Source organism: Pogoniulus pusillus, chromosome 24 (genome assembly GCF_015220805.1).
Source record: "Pogoniulus pusillus isolate bPogPus1 chromosome 24, bPogPus1.pri, whole genome shotgun sequence".
NCBI lineage: Eukaryota > Metazoa > Chordata > Aves > Piciformes > Lybiidae > Pogoniulus > Pogoniulus pusillus.
Window position 1 is genome coordinate 17,460,669 of NC_087287.1, and position 20,670 is coordinate 17,481,338.

The following is a 20,670-nucleotide window of genomic DNA, read 5'->3' on the forward strand; positions in this document are numbered from 1 at the left end:
TTTATTCTTCCAGTGAGTGTTTAGCAGTTAAGTTGCTTATGGTAATTCACATTAGAATGTGGTGCTCTTGCTGTGGTGTGCTGCTACTGAACATTACAGTGGAAGGCAGCAGAATACAGCTACTCCACATAGTGAAAGCTAATTAATAGACCACTGGAAAGAGACCTATACCAGCTTTTTACTGTGATCTGCTAAAGATTTGGCTCCTCTTTCATAAAAAATCTTTTACTACATTGAGGAAGGAAATGTGGCTTTGTCTTAAAGTGGATTTTGGAGACAGACATAACAGTGGCATTCTTGGAAAGAATGGATTTCAGCAGCAGAGAGCAAGCTTGTACCAAGTTTGTTTAGGCAACCTATTCTTAGCAAAACACAAGCTACAGAAATGATACTCAATTCTTTTTTCCCCTTTTCCTCCCTGCCACCATAGCAACTGCCACTGTGACCCAACAAGCTTGTTCTGTAACAAGGCCACTGAAATTAAAAGTAGCTGCAAATTCAGTAAAAGTCTAGCAAGCCCCACTTGGACAGAACTCATGCTCCATCCTGAGGTAGGAGGTCTGGTGCATTCCCTGGACTTAGGCTCCACGTCACAAATAGACCTGTAGTGTATCTTCAAAAGAGCTAGTTAGTTAGCCCCATTTATCCCCCAGCCATCAGCTCAAATCTAGGCCAAACCGAAGAGGGCAAGGGGAAATAGCTGCTAATTGGACTGGCCAGTTTGAAGGAACAAGTCACAGTCAACTTCTGTCCTAACTTTAAAAGACTTGGGAATTACTACACAGTGGCATGTCTTTGTTTCACAGAGAAGGCTTCTTCCATCTCCTTCCCAACCATCAGCATTGTTTGCCACATCCTCTCCTGCACACAAACTAGATAAAACATCATTTTCATTCTAACTCTGCCACTGAGATTCTTTGATGAATTTGAAAATAAATGGGCAAAACAATATTTAAAACTAATTTGATGACTTTCAGTAAAAGTCAAGTTGCAGTAGGTGTGACCTGAGTTGCCTCAAATAAGATTTGTACCACAGTGAATGGCCTAAGAAACTTCTGAGCCACTACTCAAACTGGCCTAGACATGCAACATGGGATGTTCCTGTTCCCTTTTACTCCTGCTTGCCTTTGAGCCAACAACTTGAAACCAAGCCCTGCAGCCAGCACTAGGATCTCTGGAGCCTGGAATTCCATAGCTTTGCTTCTCACCAAGATCACAAAATGCTTTGTATCTCTGTATGCTTGTATGGTACTTAAAATAGCTCAGTGGCTACTGGGCACATAGAGACAGGGCCTTACCTCTGTGTGGTTCTAGCAGCATGTTCCTCATGCTCTTCCCTAACTGCATCTGCCCAAGACATGTGTTTTCTAAGGTGTTTACACAAGGGAGCTTTGAGCCTTTTGCAGCTCCACAGAACTTGGTCCTGAGAATGACTTAGCCTTCTGTCGTCCCAAGGGCCCAGGCACAAGCCAACCGATGGCAACTTATTGCAGTGCTGCCAGGGGCCTGGCAAAGGCACATCTAGAGAGCTTCTAGCAGTACATGGGCCCAGTCTAGTAGTGAGTTGGTGCTACATCTTGCTATGCCCATCCTTATGACTCTTTCTCTCTTCTGTTGTTGTCATTAGCACTGGGGACAAGTCATGGGGTTTGAAATACTAAACCCCAACACTCTGAGAAAATTACTTTTTGCCTCCATGCAGAAAGCAGCAAAGGTTGTGCTGTGGCTGCTCCACAAACTCAGAGCAAGCTGCTCTTCTGGCAGGTGACTGCACACCTTCCTTAAGAACAAATTCTAAGGAAAAAGGAGCAAGATAAACAACATACTGAGAAATGCTTTGGGAATGTGGCAGTGCCTCATCTTTCTCTGTCTAGGTCACTTCATCTTGAGCACAGGCGGTGAGATTTCTATGGGATTAGAGCCACAGAGGGCATTCATTCTTCATCCTCTCTTTCCCTTCATGCTGGTCCCCTCGTGCCATCTATGAAAGACCATGTTGTGAAGAGACACAGGCAGTCAAGGGAGACAAAGGACAAAGCATGAAAGAATGTCCTTCATTCCCTAGGACTATTTCCTTTTTTCATCCAAGACCAGCCTACATGTAATTAGTGAATGTTCTCCTGGGAGTATTCAGTAGTATGAAGAGCTATATGTCTGGAGAGAAAGCTTGCTTACTGTCACCATCACTCTCTGGCACTCCTGCTTGTACTTGGTCATGATTTGTGCTCCTCCTTTTTCTACATAATAGTCCCCTTCTCACAGGAGCCCAGTGGAGCTTGAGAGCCCCTGATGATGGCAGGCATTCCATCCCCATAGACCTATCTGCGTGGTAAAAACTTACCTTGGGAAACAATTCCATAGGCTCAGAGGTTTGGTGTTTGCAGTTAAGTTGCCCATCTTGAAAATGCAAATGTACATCTCACAACTCCATTTACTGGAAGGTCATGTTCATGGAACTCTCTTTTACTCCTAGATGCATCAAAGCCATATACTTTGTCTTCTAAGTAGTTTACAAGGCAGAAACTTTGACCTTGAAAGGTATTTTCTAGAGATGTATTTACTTTCTAGGCTGAAAAAAAACATTTGTGGGGGTCTCCATAGCAAAGCAGGCCGTGTATAAATTAGTCTTCAGCCACTGTGGAATGACAGAAGAGAGTGGAGCATCTCCTGTGTGAGCAAAGCTGAGGGAACTGGGCTCTAACTTGGCACAGAGGAGCCTGAAGGGTGACCTCATTCATGTTTATAAAGGTGAAGAACAGTGGTGGGATGACAGAGCCAGGCTCTGCTCAGTGATAGGACAGAGGGCAATGGGAACAAACTGGAGCAGAGGATGTTCCATAGGAACAAAAGGAAAAACTTGAGCTGTGAGTGACAGAACACTGGAACTGTCCAGAGGGTTGTGGAATCTCCTCTGGAGACATTCAAAACATCCACCTGGATGTGCTCCTGTGTTATCTGCCCGAAGTGATCCTGCTCTGGCAGTGGCAGGGGGTGGACTGGGTGATCTTGCATCAGAATCTTCACGTTCTGTGATGCAGAATTCATTACTCCTAGTTAAAGGAACACACAAGTGAGAAGAAATCACACACACTGCCAGCCAAAGAGCTAGAACAATGATGCAGTTTATGAACCATGTAGAACACTAACAACTGAAAATACTGGACTTGATGTTGTGCTTAAAATCTCCTGACTTTATTTTGCAGATATGGCCTCTCCATGACTTTGGATTTCTACGTGCAAGTCCCAATGGCCACAGATTTCTTGATGATTAAGAGATTTCAGCGACTGTTGCCAGCTTTCACCATATTTTCTACTTAGATCAATGGAACTATTTTTGTTTAGAATAAACACAAGTGTTACTCCATGAAGATGTTTCCTCCTTTGATTACAGCCGACTTGAAAGTGGGAATGAAGAAAAACGATGCACCTCCTACTCCATCTCCTCTGGGCTGTTCACAGAAAGTGATGGGTTTAGCAGGAAGTTTGGAGTTTTACAAGCCAGAGCTAGCACTGACTGTTAACAGGGGATGAGAAAGGCACAGTATGCGATTATGTTGCCACACATAGGCTATGCCTGTGTTAGCAAGTAGTGGGGCCTGTGAGGATTGGAACTGAAAACCTAACAGCGGGGTTCCAGATCTGCCAGTCATATGTGTTCAGTTGGGATCTCCTTCAGCTGGCTCTAGTTTGTATGCCCAGGAAGGTCAAAGCACAGCTTCCTGCTTAGTTCTCAGCTGCAGAATGAAGACTGCATTTGTTCAGATAGGGAGGGTCAGTTCCAAACGTGCTGCTGCTCCAAGCTGGAAAGTTCATGTGTATGCACTGTTACAGTCCAGTGCCTGCACCAGCTAGGTAGTGCTGAGACAACCAGCCTGTTGGAACTGCAGGTCTCTGCCCTCTCTTTCCAAGGCTCAAGACCTTGTGAGGATTTAATGAAGTATGTAGCATAGATAGAAAACATTCCCCTTTCCCATTAATGCACCTTACTCTTCATTATATTCAAAGCTTTCTCAGATGTAGGCTTCCTGATTAAATTTTGTCATCTGAGCTGCCTAAAGGATTTAACCTAAGCAGCAGGGCCCAAGGTATAGCTGATACAGAGTGATCTTGAAAGAAGTTACTCCATTATTTGCTAGGAAGGAAATGTCACTTAGATCATGAGGTGCATTCCAGTTGTAGAGAACAGAGTTCTGTTGTGGAGTTTTTCAGTGACTTCCTCTTTAGCTGTAGAGAGAAAACAAGCCTCATGCCCACAGAACTCTGCTAGAAAATGGGCACATTTTCCTTCCTAAGTCTGACTGAACTTGGTCTTGGAGGCCTCCCTTTTCTTCAGCATACATTTCTTTTGCAGATGCTGTCCCCTCTTTGTCCAGTCCTTTTAAAAATCTGTAACTCTTATGTGTTTGAAACAATCACTGAAGGATCTCGATAACGAGTGAACATGTGTCACAACAAACCAAAGACACGTCTCTGGTTTCACTCCTGAAGACAGTGTAATTCCCACCACAGCGACATGAGAGAGTGTAACATTGTTCATCTGCCAAAAGGGAAAAGGAAACAAAAAAGCCTTTAGTGCTTGAATCAAGAATTCATTCTGAATATTCATCACAGAGCTGCTTGATAACAAATGACCTCTCACTGCTGGATTTTAAATGTCAGGATCTGTGCTTCTATTTGTTGCTCAAAAAATAACTATACTCTTAATGTGATACAGTGACTCTGAGGCTTTCTTACACCAAGGGAGAGGTAGTCTCTTCAAAAAAAACCCAAAGAATAAAAAGGTCAAGGATGGTTCCAAAACAGACTGCTAGCCCAGGAAACAAGGAAAGGAAGTAGGAAAACTCTCTCTATCACAACTTAAAAAGTACTAAAGAAGAGACATTCATTTGAACAGCAAACAAATCAGGAAAGAATACAGGAAGGAAATAACACACTCTCAGGTGAAAATAATCTGTCTGAAAACACTTGCATTCTGCCACCACAGAAAGAGTGAGAAGATGCATGAGAGATTTGGGAAAAACCTGGAAAGGTAAACAGTTGTTTTGTAAGAAGAGAGCTAAGTGAAAAGCAGGACTGCAAGCAGCAGAGGTAGAGAGGAAGATAATGAAGGAATGCAAAAAGAACTATTACAGAAAGTTAAGTTCCAACTCAGGTAATCACAGTAAAGAAAAGCTGAATCTGAGGGAACTACATTAAAAAGTAGACCTTACAATAAGGCAACATAATGGTGTAAGATGCAGGACAGAAAGACTTGCAGTGACAGAGGTGGGAGCAAGCAGTAGGACATTGATACCTTCATTCCACGACATGTCCTCAAGAGAAACTTGTGCATGTAGTGGCCATTCGTTTGTCAGATTAGCTTCTACAAAGGAAAGATGACAGAGGTTTGAGCCTGATAACATACAGCTTTATGTTCTTTCCTGATAAATTAGTAGTTTTACAGAGCAAGTCAATGTGCTTTTAGGTATCAGTTAAAAATGCAGATCTCTAAAATTTGAGTTCCCATATCTCTGCATAAGATAGAAAGTGAAGAAGTAGATGAAGATCTATTACTGAAATTCAGACACTCCTGGAAACTCTACTTCTGCATGCCCCAAATCACTGTGTGAAACTGGAGGCAAACATTTGGTTTTAAAGAAAAACATTTTAGTAGCCTTCCCTGGCTGTAATTCCAGTTCCACAAGCTGAAATTGTGAGCATCTGCTTACTTTTCCCAAAATCATGGAATGGTTGAGGTCAGAAGAGACCTCTCAAGATCACCTTATACAACCCCCCTGCACAAGCAGGTTGCCTAGGACCACAACCGGTCATATTTCCACAGCAGACCACAAAATCTCTCTTAAGCAACCCATTCTCCTCTAGAAAGAAGAAGACAAAAACTCTCAACAAGCACCAAGTGTGAGAGAACACCAAAAAATCTGCAAAAAAGCTACTCCTAAGAAAAGAGAAATGAAAAACTTCTAGGGGCAGACTAGTCTTAAGTGTTCTTTTGTGATCAGGAGTCTCCTAGCTCAGAAAGAAGGTCAGTTCCAGCCTGCACCCATGAGATCTGTTACCATTTGATCCCCTGGATTCTCTCAGTGTTGAGTACAGCATGAAGTGTGCAGTACAACTGAAATCATCACATCCAAACTGGGCCATACAAATACAATGCGGGCTTTGCAATTTAGCAGCACATTCCTGGTTGGTGTACAAAGGTCACTCCAAGTTCTTTAACTTGGCAGTATAAGATTTTGTCTAAGTTACAAGTGAAGCCATAAAAGGTAACATAAAGTGAAGGACACAAAACCCCCTTACAACACAGAACCTCCCTGACATCTGGAAGAAGCTCCAACTCCCCAGATGCTGAACCAGAAATGCCTGAAAGCTGATGATTAGCACATAAACAGAAAGACCATGGATTTGGCAAGACTTGGGAGCTTAGTGCTCACAACTAGAGTATCACAAGTGCTAATGTAATGCTACCAGTAGTGCAATGAAACCCTTATTCAGGATAGGGAATTTAAGGCTGGATTAAAAAACCACCAAACACCACTACAAGCCCAACACACAGGGGCTCAGTCTTTATTGTGCAGCTAAAATGACTGTTGTAACTAACTGGAATGTACATCATGTATCTTTGAGAATGAGCCTCATCTAAACAGGTTTAATGAAGGAGATTAAACCAACTCAGACGCATTGGAGATAATGACAGAATCAATGCAGCCTCTCTGATGTTACCTTTGCTGAACACCTACATTACTCTGTAATGATAAGGTCAGAATGAAAAGAAAATAAAAATGAACCCTCTCACACCTAATATTTTACTGCTCTTAAAAGAAAGGGAAAATTAAAATCAACAGGCAAGTAATGGTGAAAGCAAACTGGAGGACACAACTGTCAAGCAGTTGTTCTCATTGCTGTGCATGCTCTCCATTACACAAACACCAGCTTCATTTTCCTATTAATAACCCCTAAATGTAAGCACCAACTTTCCCCCTCCCACTTAAGCATAAAGATAGGCAAAATTTACTACTGCTGATGTTACATCTCAGGGGTGCAGGCCAGAACTGAGCTTTCAGAGCTGGGAGACTCTATGGCAACAGAACACTTAGACTAGTCTGCCCCTAGAAGTTTTTCATTTCTCTTTTCTTAGGAATACCTTTTTGCAGGCATCTCTTGTTTTAGGTCCACAAAGTAATATTTTCCTAACACCTAATCAGAGGATTTGTTAACTGGGTGACATGTCCAAAAATCAAACAAAAGCTGAGATGGTCTTAGCTCATAGAATCATTGCTACAATCCTGATTGCCTCATTAATGGTTTTCTACAGCAAACTAGTGCCTAATTTTCATTCCTTGCTGGAGGAGGTTATTTAAGACTGGTATTGTTCCTAGTATTGTGCTTTGTGGCAGGCTTTATCTGTGACACCTGCTCGAGCTGCCCAACTCTCTACTGAGCTGTGCTTTCTGAGACACGTTCCTGAACAGTGAAGACCTGCTCCTCTACCATAACTTGAAAAACAAGTGTTAATTCACCACCAGTGCAGCCTGCCTGCCTTTGCCATCTATTGGATTTGTCTGACAACAAGAGGAGAAAGGATTCTGCAGCTCCATTGTCTCAACTGCAGGATCTAAGAAAGCACTGGCAGGCTCATCAGAGAGGTTTATGAGCCTGCAATTCAAAGAGATTAAAAGGGAAATCTACTGAGATTCTTTCAGGCTACAGAACAACATTAAATAACTATTAGCAGCTTGGTTCAGTAAAGCTTTACTAGAGCCCTTGCTGGGTCATTCAGAAATTGTAAAAGAGGAAAGGTATTTAAGTTTCACTCGAGGATACAATAAATATTTCTTGAGCTATTTAAGGCTGAGTTTTAGGGAAAGGGTTGCAAGCAGTAAATGGAAGTTTAACCCTTTAAACAGTTTATGGTAATAGTAAAAATAGCCATAATACTTTAAAAGATTTTTCTAGCTCTTTACCAGTTGTTTATGCCCTTAGGATTGTTGAGGGTTCTTTTTGAAACCAAACAATCAAGAACAATTCAGGATATGTACTGGACTCAAAACCTGGATGTCTCCACACATCCATTCATTCTAATAAGCTGTTTAGTTTTTAAACAATTCCTTGAGTTTAGATCTTCTCAATTAATTGAAAATAACCATGCCTACTTGAATTGGAAATTATTAAAGAGCCACAGATTAAGAATTCCCATAACAAAAAGCTGGTTTTGTTTGAAAAACAAACTAACAACAACTGGCTACTGCTTCACTGGTACCACTGCAGACTAGGACTACCTCCAAAGAGCTAAGGTCAAAGGCTTGTTGTATTCCAGCACTAGCTGAGGGTTCACAGCCATAAATTCCACAGCCAGAGGAAGAGTATAACCTGGCACACTGAAAAGCCTAAAGTAACAGCCACCTTAAAAGCTTTATTTTGGTCTGAGAGGGTTTTTTAAGGAGTTTTCTCAACAAGGACCAACTAAAACAAGCTTTATTTATTTTCTTCCCCTTTTCTGATAACAGCTACCATTTCTGTGAGCTACTAAAGCCTTTTTTCAGGCTTTTGTCTTGCTGCTCCTGTTTATTCTCATAGTGGATATGTAAGGTTATTCTTCTGGCACCCAGGGTATCAAATTATGTAAGGATTGGGAGAGACCTCAAAAGATCACCCAGTCCAACCCCCCTGCCAGAGCAGGATCACTTAGAGCAGGTCATAAAAGAATGCATCCAGGTGGGTTTTTAATGTCCTCAGAGAAGGAGACTCCACAACCTCTCTGGGCAGTTCCAGGACTCTGTCACCCTTGCAGCAAAAAAGTTTTTCCCTATGCTCACATGGAACTTCCTCTGCTCCAGCTTGCACTGACTGCCCTTTGTCCTATCACTGAGCAGAGTCTCCATCCTCCTGACACTGCCCTGCACATCTTTACAAACATGAATGTGGTCACCCCTCAGGCTCCTCTGCTCCAAGCTAAAGACCCCCAGCTCCCTCAGCCTTTCCTCATAAGGAAGATGTTCCATTCCATCATCTTTGTGGCTTTGCACTGGACTCTTTCAAGCAGTTCCCTGAGGTCCTTCTTGACCTGAGGGGCACAAAACTGGCCACAATACTTCAGCTTACTGCACTGATTCATAACCTCATCTCTGTGTAAGTCTCCCTTTCTAAACCTGCAGTAAAAACTTAACTGGGAGTGAGGATACAGCCTCCAAAAAATGAAGCAAGAACAGGACAATTATGCTGGAATTTATATTAATGTCTGAAAAACTGCAGCTGCAATGTTAGAATGTAATCTAAATACTGAAAACCAAAAGGTGCCCAGCTGTGAAAACTCCTACAGGTGATTACATCCCCCTACAAACCTTTGGGCTTTATGGACACCTGTGTCCAGCATCACAGAAACATTATCCTGGAGAGAATTGAGATGGAACCATGCATAGAAAAAAAAAAACCCACACCAAAAACCAAAACTACTTCAGATTCTTAAACTTCTTCACCTTCTGCCCCAAAAAAGCAAGTGGGCTTTGTGTCAATCCCATTACTAGCTCTGAAGTATCTGCTACATTTAGTGTCAGAAATTAATTGAAGTCACCAGTTTATTGATTTAATTTTAATTGTGACCTTTCTGTTAACCATTCAGTTGTCAATAATTAAAATGCAAAATGAATTAGCAAAATTATCTTAATGATGTGATACTTCAGACACACAGATCCCTCGTATGGAAGTCAACAACAGTTGCAGGGCTGCTATTCAAAAGGGCCCAGACAGGACACAGGAATGGGCTAAGGCCATCCAAGGTCCCACAAAGCTAAGTCCTGCTTTTGAGATGGAAGAACCTAACGCAGCAGTATAGGCTGTGAGAAACTGCTTTGCAGCCAGTTGTCCCAGAAAAGACCCTGAGGGTCCTGATGCCCAACAGGTTCACAGCACCAGGCAGCAGGGCACTCTTGTGAGGAGAAAGTTCTTCACTGAGAGAGTCATTGGACACTGGAATGGGCTGCCCGGGGAGGTGGTGGAGTTGCCGTCCCTGGAGCTGTTCAAGGCAGGATTGGACATGGCACTTGGTGCCATGGTCTAGCCTTGAGCTCTGTGGTAAAGGGTTGGACTTGCTGATATATGAGGTCTCTTCCAACCTTGGTGAGATTGTGATACTGTGAAGTGATTTTCTTCCTCTCTCCTCAGCACTTCAGATGCACCTGAAGCTCCATCTCTACTTTTGGGCCCTCAGCACAAAGCCCTGACATAATACAGTAGAGGCAAGTCCAGTGGACTGCCAGCATGGTCAGGAGTTGGGCCATACATCATACAAGGAGAGGCCAAAAGAACAGAGGCAGCTCACTGTCTACCTCATGGGAGGGTGCAGAGAAGTCCTCTCAGATGGGCACAGCGGAAAGATAAGCAAAAGGCACTAGCTGCAAAAAGAATCTTTGTATCTGCTTTGTCAGAAGGAAAACGTTTTCAACACTTTGGGTATGTTTTTTATTTGGTTGGGTTGTTTTCTACTATGAGAGCATTCAAACATTGCAGCAGACTGCTCTGGAATCTCTGTCCTTAGGAGAAGGTTTGAGCAACCTATGCAGACCTGATCTGAGCAGAGTGCGATCTAGATGACCTGTAAAGATCCCTGCTGACCTATGTGTTTCTGTGACACAAAAGCATCATCTTTCAAGGTTCAGAAGACTTCCAACATGAAAACCATATTTTTTTCCCCCCAGCCTAAACTCACTGAAATTCTTTCATTAATCATTACTATCAAAGCGGATGCTAATTGCATATTTACCTCTTCTAAAGGGGACACTGAACAAATGGGCAAATTTCTAAGAAGAAAGTTTGTTGAGGGGAGGAAAAAAAAGGTTTATTCTTACTATATAAATTGCTACACAACTTTTTCCCCCCCATCCTTCAGAATTTTCAGAGATTGGAAGCAAAAGATTCCCCATTATAAAAGGGTACCCTTATATGACAATAAAGATATGACAAAACAATCAGTTGGACATTTCCACTGAATATAAACAGGCAACTTGTGTAACATTTCCAGACCAGAGAGACCTGGCTAAGTATTTGAGCCAAATCTCTGACCAGTTTTGAAGTCTGGCCTTTCTTCTTTCATACTGTGGCCTGAATGCACAAAAAATGAAGAGATCATTGTGATGCCTTCAGAGAAAAGCAGCATGAAGACATGAAAGCACATTCCCTTGCTAGTCTCAAAACTAAACCCATAGGGCCCCACAGAATTTCAGCTTCTCAGAACTTCTCTGGCCACTGTATTTCTGAGACTGGTAACTAGGATTTGGTTAGTCTAACACAAGAAGGCACCTACAAAACAAACCATCTGTGACATGGGAGAAAGCCTACAATGCCAAGGCCTTCCTACTGACGGGCAGCCACACACACACACTGGCACCCTTCACATACTGCTTCCCAGGCTGTGCAGTCTTACTGACTTGCTGTGTTCTGTCTCAGCACTGTTCCCTATAGCTGCTGCCTCAGGTCCTTTGTTCCTGTGAGCTTTTACAGCAGTGTCTATGAATTTCTCTAGGAACACGAGTTCAGAAGACGCTTGACAGGCGATCAGAGAGCTAGAATTTATTTCACCACGATTTTAGTGCCAGGGAACAGGCTGCAAAGAGTGCAGCAATGCTGCACATGCATGCTACATGTGGGTTAGTGTGAAACACTTCTCTGCAGAGCACCCTCTATCCATCTTGCTACCATAGCCTTCCTAAACACCTGTGTAAGTGAACATTTCCTTTATTTACTAAGTCATTTTTACAGAACCTTGAGACAGATTCTCAAAGAACTTATCTGAATGCAAAAGAATCTCAAGAAATAGAACCTTCAAAACACTGTAGAGTAAGATTTGTCAAAACTCATTTCTAACAATGCCCTTACGTTCCATGGACAAAACAAAGCAACTTATTAGATCTTCATGTACCTCTCAACTTCAGTGGATTAACCTGACTCAAGCAAAATGGAATTTCAGAGTGTGTATTTTAAGCTTTAGGTAAAACTCAGTAGCTACACTAAAGGCTTCTAACTCGATCTTTAATGCATCTCTCTTTTTCCTGTACACATACAATCTGTGACAAAAAACACAGCCAACATTACAATGCTAAGAGCATAACAGGACAAGAGCAATGTGTAGCAGAAATTTCTCTTCTGGCATCTCATGCAGGCATTCAAAAAACAAGTTGGAGATGGCAAATGTAAGTTTCACTTTAAGAGTGTCTACAGATTACTTTAGCACAAGATTCAGGTTGGGTTTTTTTTTTTTTCATTCTTGTAAAATGTTTGTTCAACAAATCTGTTTTTATTCCTCCACCCACAACGTGCCTGAAATACAAGATTATTTAAGAGGAGGCTTCATACTGGGTATATACAATTATATATCACTCTTTTTATCCTGCAGTGATGCATATCTGCCAGAATGACTAAGCCTTTGTCTCTCAAAGTTCTGGTATCCGCAGCGGCAGGGGAGTTAAAAATCAGCACAAGAGAGAAAGGTCTGATGGTGTGCCAATGTACAATGGAAGAGAATTCAATAACAAGCTGCAGAGACAGTGGGCTTTTATCAGACACATTCAAAAGTGGTGGTGGCTACACGTCAATGCTGGACCAGAGTGTGTTACTGCAGAGTGCGACTGAGTGTTTTCCCCACAGGCAATACACTATTATTGACTCCCCCCATTAACATGTAGGGTGGATATACATTTATTGAAGGTTCTAATGGAAGGCTGAGGGACTCCTATCCTGAGGCCAGAGCAGAAAGACAGCCTATCACTTCATGTAATGGTAGCCCATGTGTGACAGACCTGACCTACATTTCCCCCCTTTCTTTCTCACAACAGCCTGTCACTGTTTTAAGAAGCTATTTTCTGAGAGGTATAAAAAGAAAGGCACGCAGGAGCTGCCTAGTTAATGTGTTATATTGGAATATTATTTATAAACCTGCTTTAAAAAGGCTGCTTTAGACCTCAGATTAATTATGAAAGCTACCATAACACCAAAAAGAAAGTGCCTTAATGATTCTGAAGTGCTAATAAACCCATACGCATTGAGGGCTGGGTATAAATGCATTAATACCTCTAAGATACCGAAACAAAATGTGGTACAAGACTCAAAACTAAGAAGGCTTAATGAAGCTGTTGTAATCAAAAGGCTGAACGCCTATAATTAGTATAAATTTCATATTAATTCCAATTATTAGGAATAATGCCAGCTAATGTTTTGTTGGAAGCAATTCAATGTTTTCCCTGGCTAATGTATGTGTAGCAAAAGCTATAAATAATGGATCCACATTCGAAAGTAGGACAAGAGCGAAAGAAACATTTGGTTCAGCAATAAACAGCCTTTTAAAATACCATCTAACTACCACTCCCAGACCCTGCTTATTTAAAGAGCTGCTGCCACTACAGCACTCCTTGGCAGGAACCTACCACGCTGCTGCAGGTCATACTCGGTTTTTGTCTCTTCGTTCCCTAGAATTTTCCACGCTTGATCAATTTCGATGAACCTCTGCATGCGCTCCTCCACTTCTCCTGCTGGCACATCTGCCTGCTGTTTGTCTGGGTGATACTGCCAATCAAAAAAAAGAGAGGAAAAAAAAGAGAGGAAAAAAAATTGAGGGGAGTGGAAGTGAGGAGAGTGGAAGAGGAGCAATCAATAATGCATTTGATATTCAGTTAACAGGACAGAGAAAAGGAGAAGGTCTGAGCTAAGGTGCCAAAGGAAGGGAGACAATGAGGCTGGGCACAAGAGAAAGCTGCCAATTTAATTAGACCACTGCAATGGCAACAAAACCACCGGTGGCACAAGGGTCACCATGAGCACCAAGAGCATTTTCTGGATAATTTGCTGATGGAATCACTGGTCTTATGGACAATTTACCTAGAGAGAGACTGACTCCCACAAACAGAAACAGGTACATGCCGAGGACCGCGACACAGGACCGAGAGGAGGTGTTGTAGGTGCTAGAAATATGCAACACAGCTGATTTAAACAATGCCACCAACACTTAGCTAAGGCTGCTACAGATACACTGAATGCTGTAGTACATGTACCTACCTTCAGAAAGTGATTTAAAGAGAAAGAGAATATCTGAACAAATATAATTCATATTTCATGCAATTCTACTTTTGAAAATAGGCCTCAATGCCTTTAATTTCTTCCAGTTCAGTGACTCAATAGCCCTTCCAAATATTTAAAGTCATGGATCAGTGGCTACAAAATTGTGCCATTTTAGTTAAGATATGGTTATTCGAGGACATGGCTGGGAGAAATCCCACATTAAACAGGCAATAGTAATTAAAAGTGCTAGCAACATTCTCGTCACTATTTGCACCACAGGTTCTGAAAAGAGCATTCTGATGTATTAATCTCCAATAATTATCTTTAACATATATGTATTTTTAAACAGCATTTAAGAAAGTTGTAATATAATCAGATCTAACAGCTGTTAGCACGTTACAAATCAAGATTGCTCTTATCCTGGAACTTTAACTTCTGCCCTTTACGATACCAGCAGCTGGGGCACTGAAATGCACAACAGGTTTGAAGATCTTGAACACCTATTTCACAAGTGTTTGAGCAAATTTCTCATTGGCTGAATACCTTTGGCTTAGTTTATAACTAAATTTTGGAAAGGAGAGAATACTAATGTCAAGTGTGTCTAAAAAATCCCATATTTAAAAGGATCACTTCTGCGTGTATCTGTCACTTGCACTGATGGGAATTACCCAGACAAATCTCCTCTATAACAACAGGAGAATGTACAGAAGAGCTAAATACTAAGCTTTGGCCTCAAGTTTCTTCACACATACAGATGAATGCACCTGCAACCTCAAGTATGAAATCAGTACACAGGTGTGTATTCTTGATCCAGCATGTGAGCATAGAATCAACCAGTCCAACCTAGCACCCAGCCCTGTCCAATCAACCAGACCATGGCACTAAGTGCCTCAGTCAGGCTTTGCTTAACACCTCCAGGCACGGCGACTCCACCACCTCCCTGGGCAGCCCATTCCAATGCCAATCACTCTCTCTGGGAAGAACTTCCTCCTAACGTCCAGCCTAGACCTCCCTGGCACAGCTTCAGACTGTGTCCCCTTGTTCTGTTGCTGGTTACATTGGAAAAGAGACCAACCCCCACCTGGCTACAGCCTCCTTTGAGGTAATGTAAACAGCAATGAGGTCACCTCTGAGCCTCCTCTTCTCCAGGCTGCACACCCCCAGCTCCCTCAGCCTCTCCTCACAGGGCTGTGCTCTAGGCCCCTCCCCAGCTCCATCGCCCTTCTCTGGACATGTTCCAGTATCTCAAGATCTCTCTTGAATGATGAGCCCAGAACTGGGCACAGTAGTCAAGGTGTGGCCTGACCAGTGCCAGTACAGGGGCAAAATAACCTCCCTTGTCCTACTGGCCACACTGTTCCTGATCCAGGCCAGGATGCCATTGGCTCTCCTGGCCACCTGGACACACTGCTGGCTCATGTTCAGCTGCTATCTACCAGCACCCCCAGGTCCCTTTCTGCCTGCATGCTCTCCAGCCACTGTCTCCAGCCTGTAGCAAGCACACTTGAAGTTATCTCTGCATCCTGAGGATTAGTTTGCAACTTGCTGAAGTTGTGGGTGAAAATGCAGCTGCTGTCCACAAATGTTTATCTCTTAGAGATCCTTTCTTTATCCACCCACCTGAAGATAACAAAATTCCAGAGCAAAAATAAACACTGAAGTTTTCATCACTGCACTCACTCACTGTATTTGAAATAGCCAAGTAGACAAGGAGTAACTAAACCTTTATTTGGTAGGCACTAAATCCAGTGTTCGTGTTGTACTGTAAAATCTGTTGTATTACTTGTTTTCAAACCCAATTTTCTGAAACTTTAGCTTTTTCAGTTGTATTTCAGCAGCACCTGTGGCTGACTGCATGCCACATTTGTGAAAGGGCATTAAAAAGAAGTAATAATAATAAAAATCAATGCTTATTATACAAGGCAAAATAGAGCACATAAAAGACTCAGAGTGTTTAGTTTTAGCAATGCTGTTTATTTTAACAGCTATGTTTGAAGTATGCATCCAGCAGTTACTCCTCAAAGCAGTACTGTATCTGAAAAGAGAGATGCTGCAGTATTTAAAAAGTATTTCAGATGATGTATTTAAAATTTGGATACAGCCCAAATATTGTATGGTTAATTACAATGCCTAAGACAGAGTTACATGACTGCTGTGTATTTTGGTCCACTTGGATGGTACTGGTAGCATTCTCCTGCAAGCTTACACCCAAAAGGATGTGAAGGCCTAGCCAAGAAATACTGCACTAGGCTTAGCACCACTGAAACTTAGCTAGATTGGTATAGCATTGCCAGAAAACTGTTACTCATGTTGTTATGTATGGGTTAGCTACACCACCACACCTCAGATCAGTTTCTTCCAGAGATCTGAAACCTTCACTGACCAATTGCCCCAAAGAGCACCACCACCTTCTCTCCTGCCAAGAACACTGAGAAAACAGCCCCCTGTAAAACTGGTGCCACTTTGCTACACCAAAGCTTTGCTTGACTGAAAACCAATTTTGGACCATACTGGAAGTTGTCAGTGAAAAGCCACAAGAGTCACAAAAGTAGGTGGGAAAAATAATCACCAACACAGAAAGAGCTGTTCTGTTCATTTCTTCAAGAATGCAGACAATCCATTGCTCTTCAGATCTATCATTTCACTTTTAACTTCCTTCCTACAGGTATGGGAAATTCAGTACTGCAGCATATGCAGCTTCTGTACTCTGAAGACTCCCATTTCATCTAAGTAATACCAGCCCCATTGTAGAGGATCTGCTAATTAAAAAGAAAAAAAAATGGGTCTCCATTTGACCATCTGATGCCTTTAGCAGCCAACATTCACACTATGAAAAATCCTCAAGCCTCTGCTCTTTTACTCTAATAATTTTATTTCCCCCCATCTCCAGTGACCCCATTTAATCTGAATTTCTTATGTACCTGTTCTCACTGTCTCCTTTTTTTTCCTACTCTTCAATACTCATCTGTAGCAAAAATCCACTCTTGACTCAGCTGCCCTTACCCTTCTGTTTTGTCTGAGACAAAAGTGAGGTGTCCTCTTTTCACGCCCTGTTCAGCCAGGTCAGATATCAGCCACAGAAGGCACCTTACCAAAGCTTCAAACCATGTATTAATAGCTGAATGTCTTCCATCAATATTTCAGACATTAAGCAACTGTACTCTTTTTAGCCATCTTCCCTCATTCTTGCTCCAGACTCTTTTTCCTCTCCAGCACATACTTCAGAAGAGCTGTCTCAACAGAGCCAGGGGCCAGGCTTTGTTTTGAGGGAGGTGAAATATGATGTACATTTCTGATTTCCTCCTCTTTTCTCATTCAGCCTTTTTTCTGGGTTAATCTCAGCTGCAGCCATGTACAAGCTCTGTAATGAAAACAGACAAGGCAGTTTTCTACTCAACCACTCTCCTTCTACTCCAACTGAACTACTGCTCATCGTCCCCTCTATGCATCCAGTTAAGTACTTAGTCAAAACATCACAATTCCCCAATGCCTCCTGCAATATCACTTCCCCAAATCTATCCAAATTATCTTTGTGTCATAGATGCCATCTGAGCACTATTTTGAAGCAGATTACTGAACTTCAGACATACTTCAATGCTTCTGGTTGCCCATGTGTAACATTTTAAAGAAACAATCCTTCCATAAACACTGCTTTTCACTGAGCACTCACCTTCAGTCTTCAACACAGTAACAGCTTTTACCAAGATACTAGTACCTTTTGGAGAGGCTGAGGGAGCTGGGGCTGTGCAGCCTGGAGAAGAGGAGGCTCAGGGGTGATCTCACTGCTGTCTACAACTACCTGAAGGGAGTTTGTAGCCAGGTGGGGTTGGTCTCTTCTCCCAGGCAACCAGCAACAGAACAAGGGGACACAGTCTCAAGTTGTGCCAGGGGAAGTATAGGCTGGATGTTAGGAGGAAGTTGTTGGCAGAGAGAGTGATTGGCATTGGAATGGGCTGCCCAGGGAGGTGGTGGAGTCGCTGTGCCTGGAGGTGTTGAAGCAAAGCCTGGCTGAGGCACTTAGTGCCATGGTCTAGTTGACTGGATAGGGCTGGGGGATAGGTTGGACTGGCTGATCTTGGAGGTCTCTTCCAACCTGGTTGATTCTATGATTCTAATACAGATATTCTGGAGTCTGACAGAGGGAAGGAGAAAGGAAGAAGGTTAAATGTGGATGCCCAATCTAGTTATAATTTCTCAATCCTGTTTTACACTAAATTTGCAATCTCTTGCTAAACTGTGGAATTTCAACTTACCTGCTTAATACAGTCAAACTTTTACTCACAGCTGCTTTTCCAGCTGACAGATTGAAAAGGTTTTAAAAAAGTGCTATTCCTTTGCATCCAGTACTGAATACATTACCATGGTTATTTTGCCTTGTGCATAAGGGGTATTCACCTTAAAAAAACCCAAAGGTGCACCACACCCCTCAAAATTCCAGTACACCAAAACAAGACCTTCATTTATTACAAAAATTCCTTTTGCTTCCCAATTTTTAAGCCAGGGAAAAGTACTTTCAGCCATTATTATGTATTTCACAGATAACTGTAAAGAACACACTCCTAAAATTACAAATCTTCTAAGTAATTCTACTTAAAATGTAAACTTTCTATTTCTTTCTGACAGAGGAAAATGAAGTAGATCAGCTCTAAACTTTTTCCAAGGTTGAAATAATGAATACTCTTCACTGTCTACAGCTTTGTCTTGACTACTTTCCACTATTTCACACAAAGCTGTCAAGTATTTGGAGAAATCTTCAGGAGTAAATAACAAGGAATATAAAAAGGATGAACCAAGTGTGGCTGTATTAAATCTCAACCTTCTCCCCCCAGATAGTCATTTTGGAGAAATGTTTTAAGACTCTAAAAATAGTTAACAGAGGTATAATAAAAATAAATCAAGGAAACTATTATTATGATTCCAAAACTCAAAAGCAAAGACAGACATAAGATCACAATAAAACCATTAGAGATGAAGAAAAGAAGTTAGACCCTTCTGGACTTCCTATCATGGGTCACAAAGTAACCACACTAAACAGCCAGCAATACTCACAGCTACAGCAGAGTCCATTTCTAAGCTTAAAGAAAGATTTAACTCTGAAATTAGAATGTCTCCTCAGATCACTCTGTTAAATTAAACTGACCAGTCTGGAATTCCTACCTTATTTCAGTAGGGCATGTGTGCCTATATTTGAATAAGGGATATATTTAAAGCTCTGCTCTAAGTTGCTGAGTAAATCAAACAGGAAGACTTTCAGAGAGGATTACTCACATGCATTCAAGTACTTGTGCTTTTGTAGGAACTACATACAATGACTAAATCTAAACTGTAAATAAGAGTCAGTGACAGAATATTAGCATCTAAAATGCACTTGGTATCTCTTAATATCCTTCTCCCTTTCTCTATTTTAGGCATGTAGCAGTAGCTGTGATAGTTTTATAGCCCAACAGTACTAGTTTTATGTAAGGCTGCTAGAAAAAAAGATGTCCAGACAAGTATGAATTGCCTTTTTTTTTGTTTGTAGTGGTCAGGGAAGAGAAATTCAACCCAAACTTTACAAATGCATCACTGATCCCCATCTTGTAAAGCTACCATTTTTGATGAATGACAGAAGTGAATTTGAAATGTGAACAGGTGAAAGTCACAGAAGAGGCATGGTGAGGGTCAGCTGGATTAACAGTGCCAAAGTGAAAGTCAGCGTGGAGAAGCATTGGGCAGCATGAGCTAAAGGCACACATCAGTGATGTCTATTACTGCTGATAGGAGAGCTGGGTAGGTGACAGCAAGTGGACACTGGGGTTGGACACTATGCTCTTCAGAAAGAATGAGTGGGGGATGGAATGTTGGAAGCAGATGGATGAAGAAAGGAACTCAAGCCATTATTTTCAAACAACATTTCAGACTCCTGGCTGGGAATCCAACAGCATGAGACTTTGATTCCCTACTGGAATTACACCAAGCACTTAAAAATATAAAAATTAAGAAATCACATTATCAGTATTTGGAGGGTTCAGTCTATTTATTCTTGTAGCAAGAGCTCACCAGTCAAGAGCCAATATATTCAAATTCCAGAATCAGAATTCTGAGTCAATCTATGATGGTTTGTTTGGTTACTAAGTCTAAACTGTTATATTTATTTCTTCCACCTTATCATGCAAAGTTAAAATTCTTTCAAAGACAAAAGCAGCACTGAAAGCCTAATACAAACAGCCTGGGTCTATGCAAAGTGTGCTGCACTAAGACAAAACTCAACAACCATTACCAGTATGTCCCTTGCAATATGATGGAGTGCCTCCCTTTAACAAAACAAAGAGAAAATGCAGGACCTAACAAGAACATAAAAATAAATCAAAACTGGAAACTAAATTTAAGAACATTTCTCATGCTTTACACAACATGTACACACTCTCCAAAGTAATTGTTATTATCTACAGGTTAAGCTAATGAGGTCAGGGCAAAAACTGTCAAGTGTTCTCATCTGACAGAAGTATTCATAGGTCTATGCAAATTTGTCTGTAGACTACAGAGCTCATCATAACACTTCACATCATATTAGAAAGAAGCTGCAAGACAGTCAACAGTAAGAAGAAAAATATTAACCAACTATTTCCTATTTAATCTCTGATGGTA

General features: G+C 41.7%; 2 protein-coding genes across 7 annotated transcripts in view; one reads left to right on the forward strand and one right to left on the reverse strand.

Annotated features, from left to right (window-relative positions):
• IMMP1L (inner mitochondrial membrane peptidase subunit 1) overlaps positions 1–3,368 on the forward strand; it is a 27,658-nt gene extending 24,290 nt beyond the window's left edge. For 4 of the 5 annotated variants that reach the window (XM_064163830.1, XM_064163832.1, XM_064163833.1 and 1 more), the window contains exon 6: positions 3,204–3,368. In XM_064163830.1, the coding sequence (XP_064019900.1) occupies positions 3,204–3,272 (69 nt within the window). In that variant the 3' untranslated portion in view covers positions 3,273–3,368. Of the gene's footprint in view, positions 1–1,874 lie in introns of all 5 variants that reach the window. The other variant, XM_064163834.1, reaches the window with a different exon arrangement.
• DNAJC24 (DnaJ heat shock protein family (Hsp40) member C24) overlaps positions 3,107–20,670 on the reverse strand; it is a 33,427-nt gene continuing 15,863 nt past the window's right edge. For both annotated transcript variants that reach the window (XM_064163837.1, XM_064163836.1), the window contains exons 3-5: positions 13,413–13,551; positions 5,294–5,362; positions 3,107–4,537 (exon numbers count right to left, since the gene is read on the reverse strand). In XM_064163837.1, the coding sequence (XP_064019907.1) occupies positions 4,413–4,537; positions 5,294–5,362; positions 13,413–13,551 (333 nt within the window). In that variant the 3' untranslated portion in view covers positions 3,107–4,412. The remainder of the gene's footprint in view (positions 4,538–5,293; positions 5,363–13,412; positions 13,552–20,670) is intronic.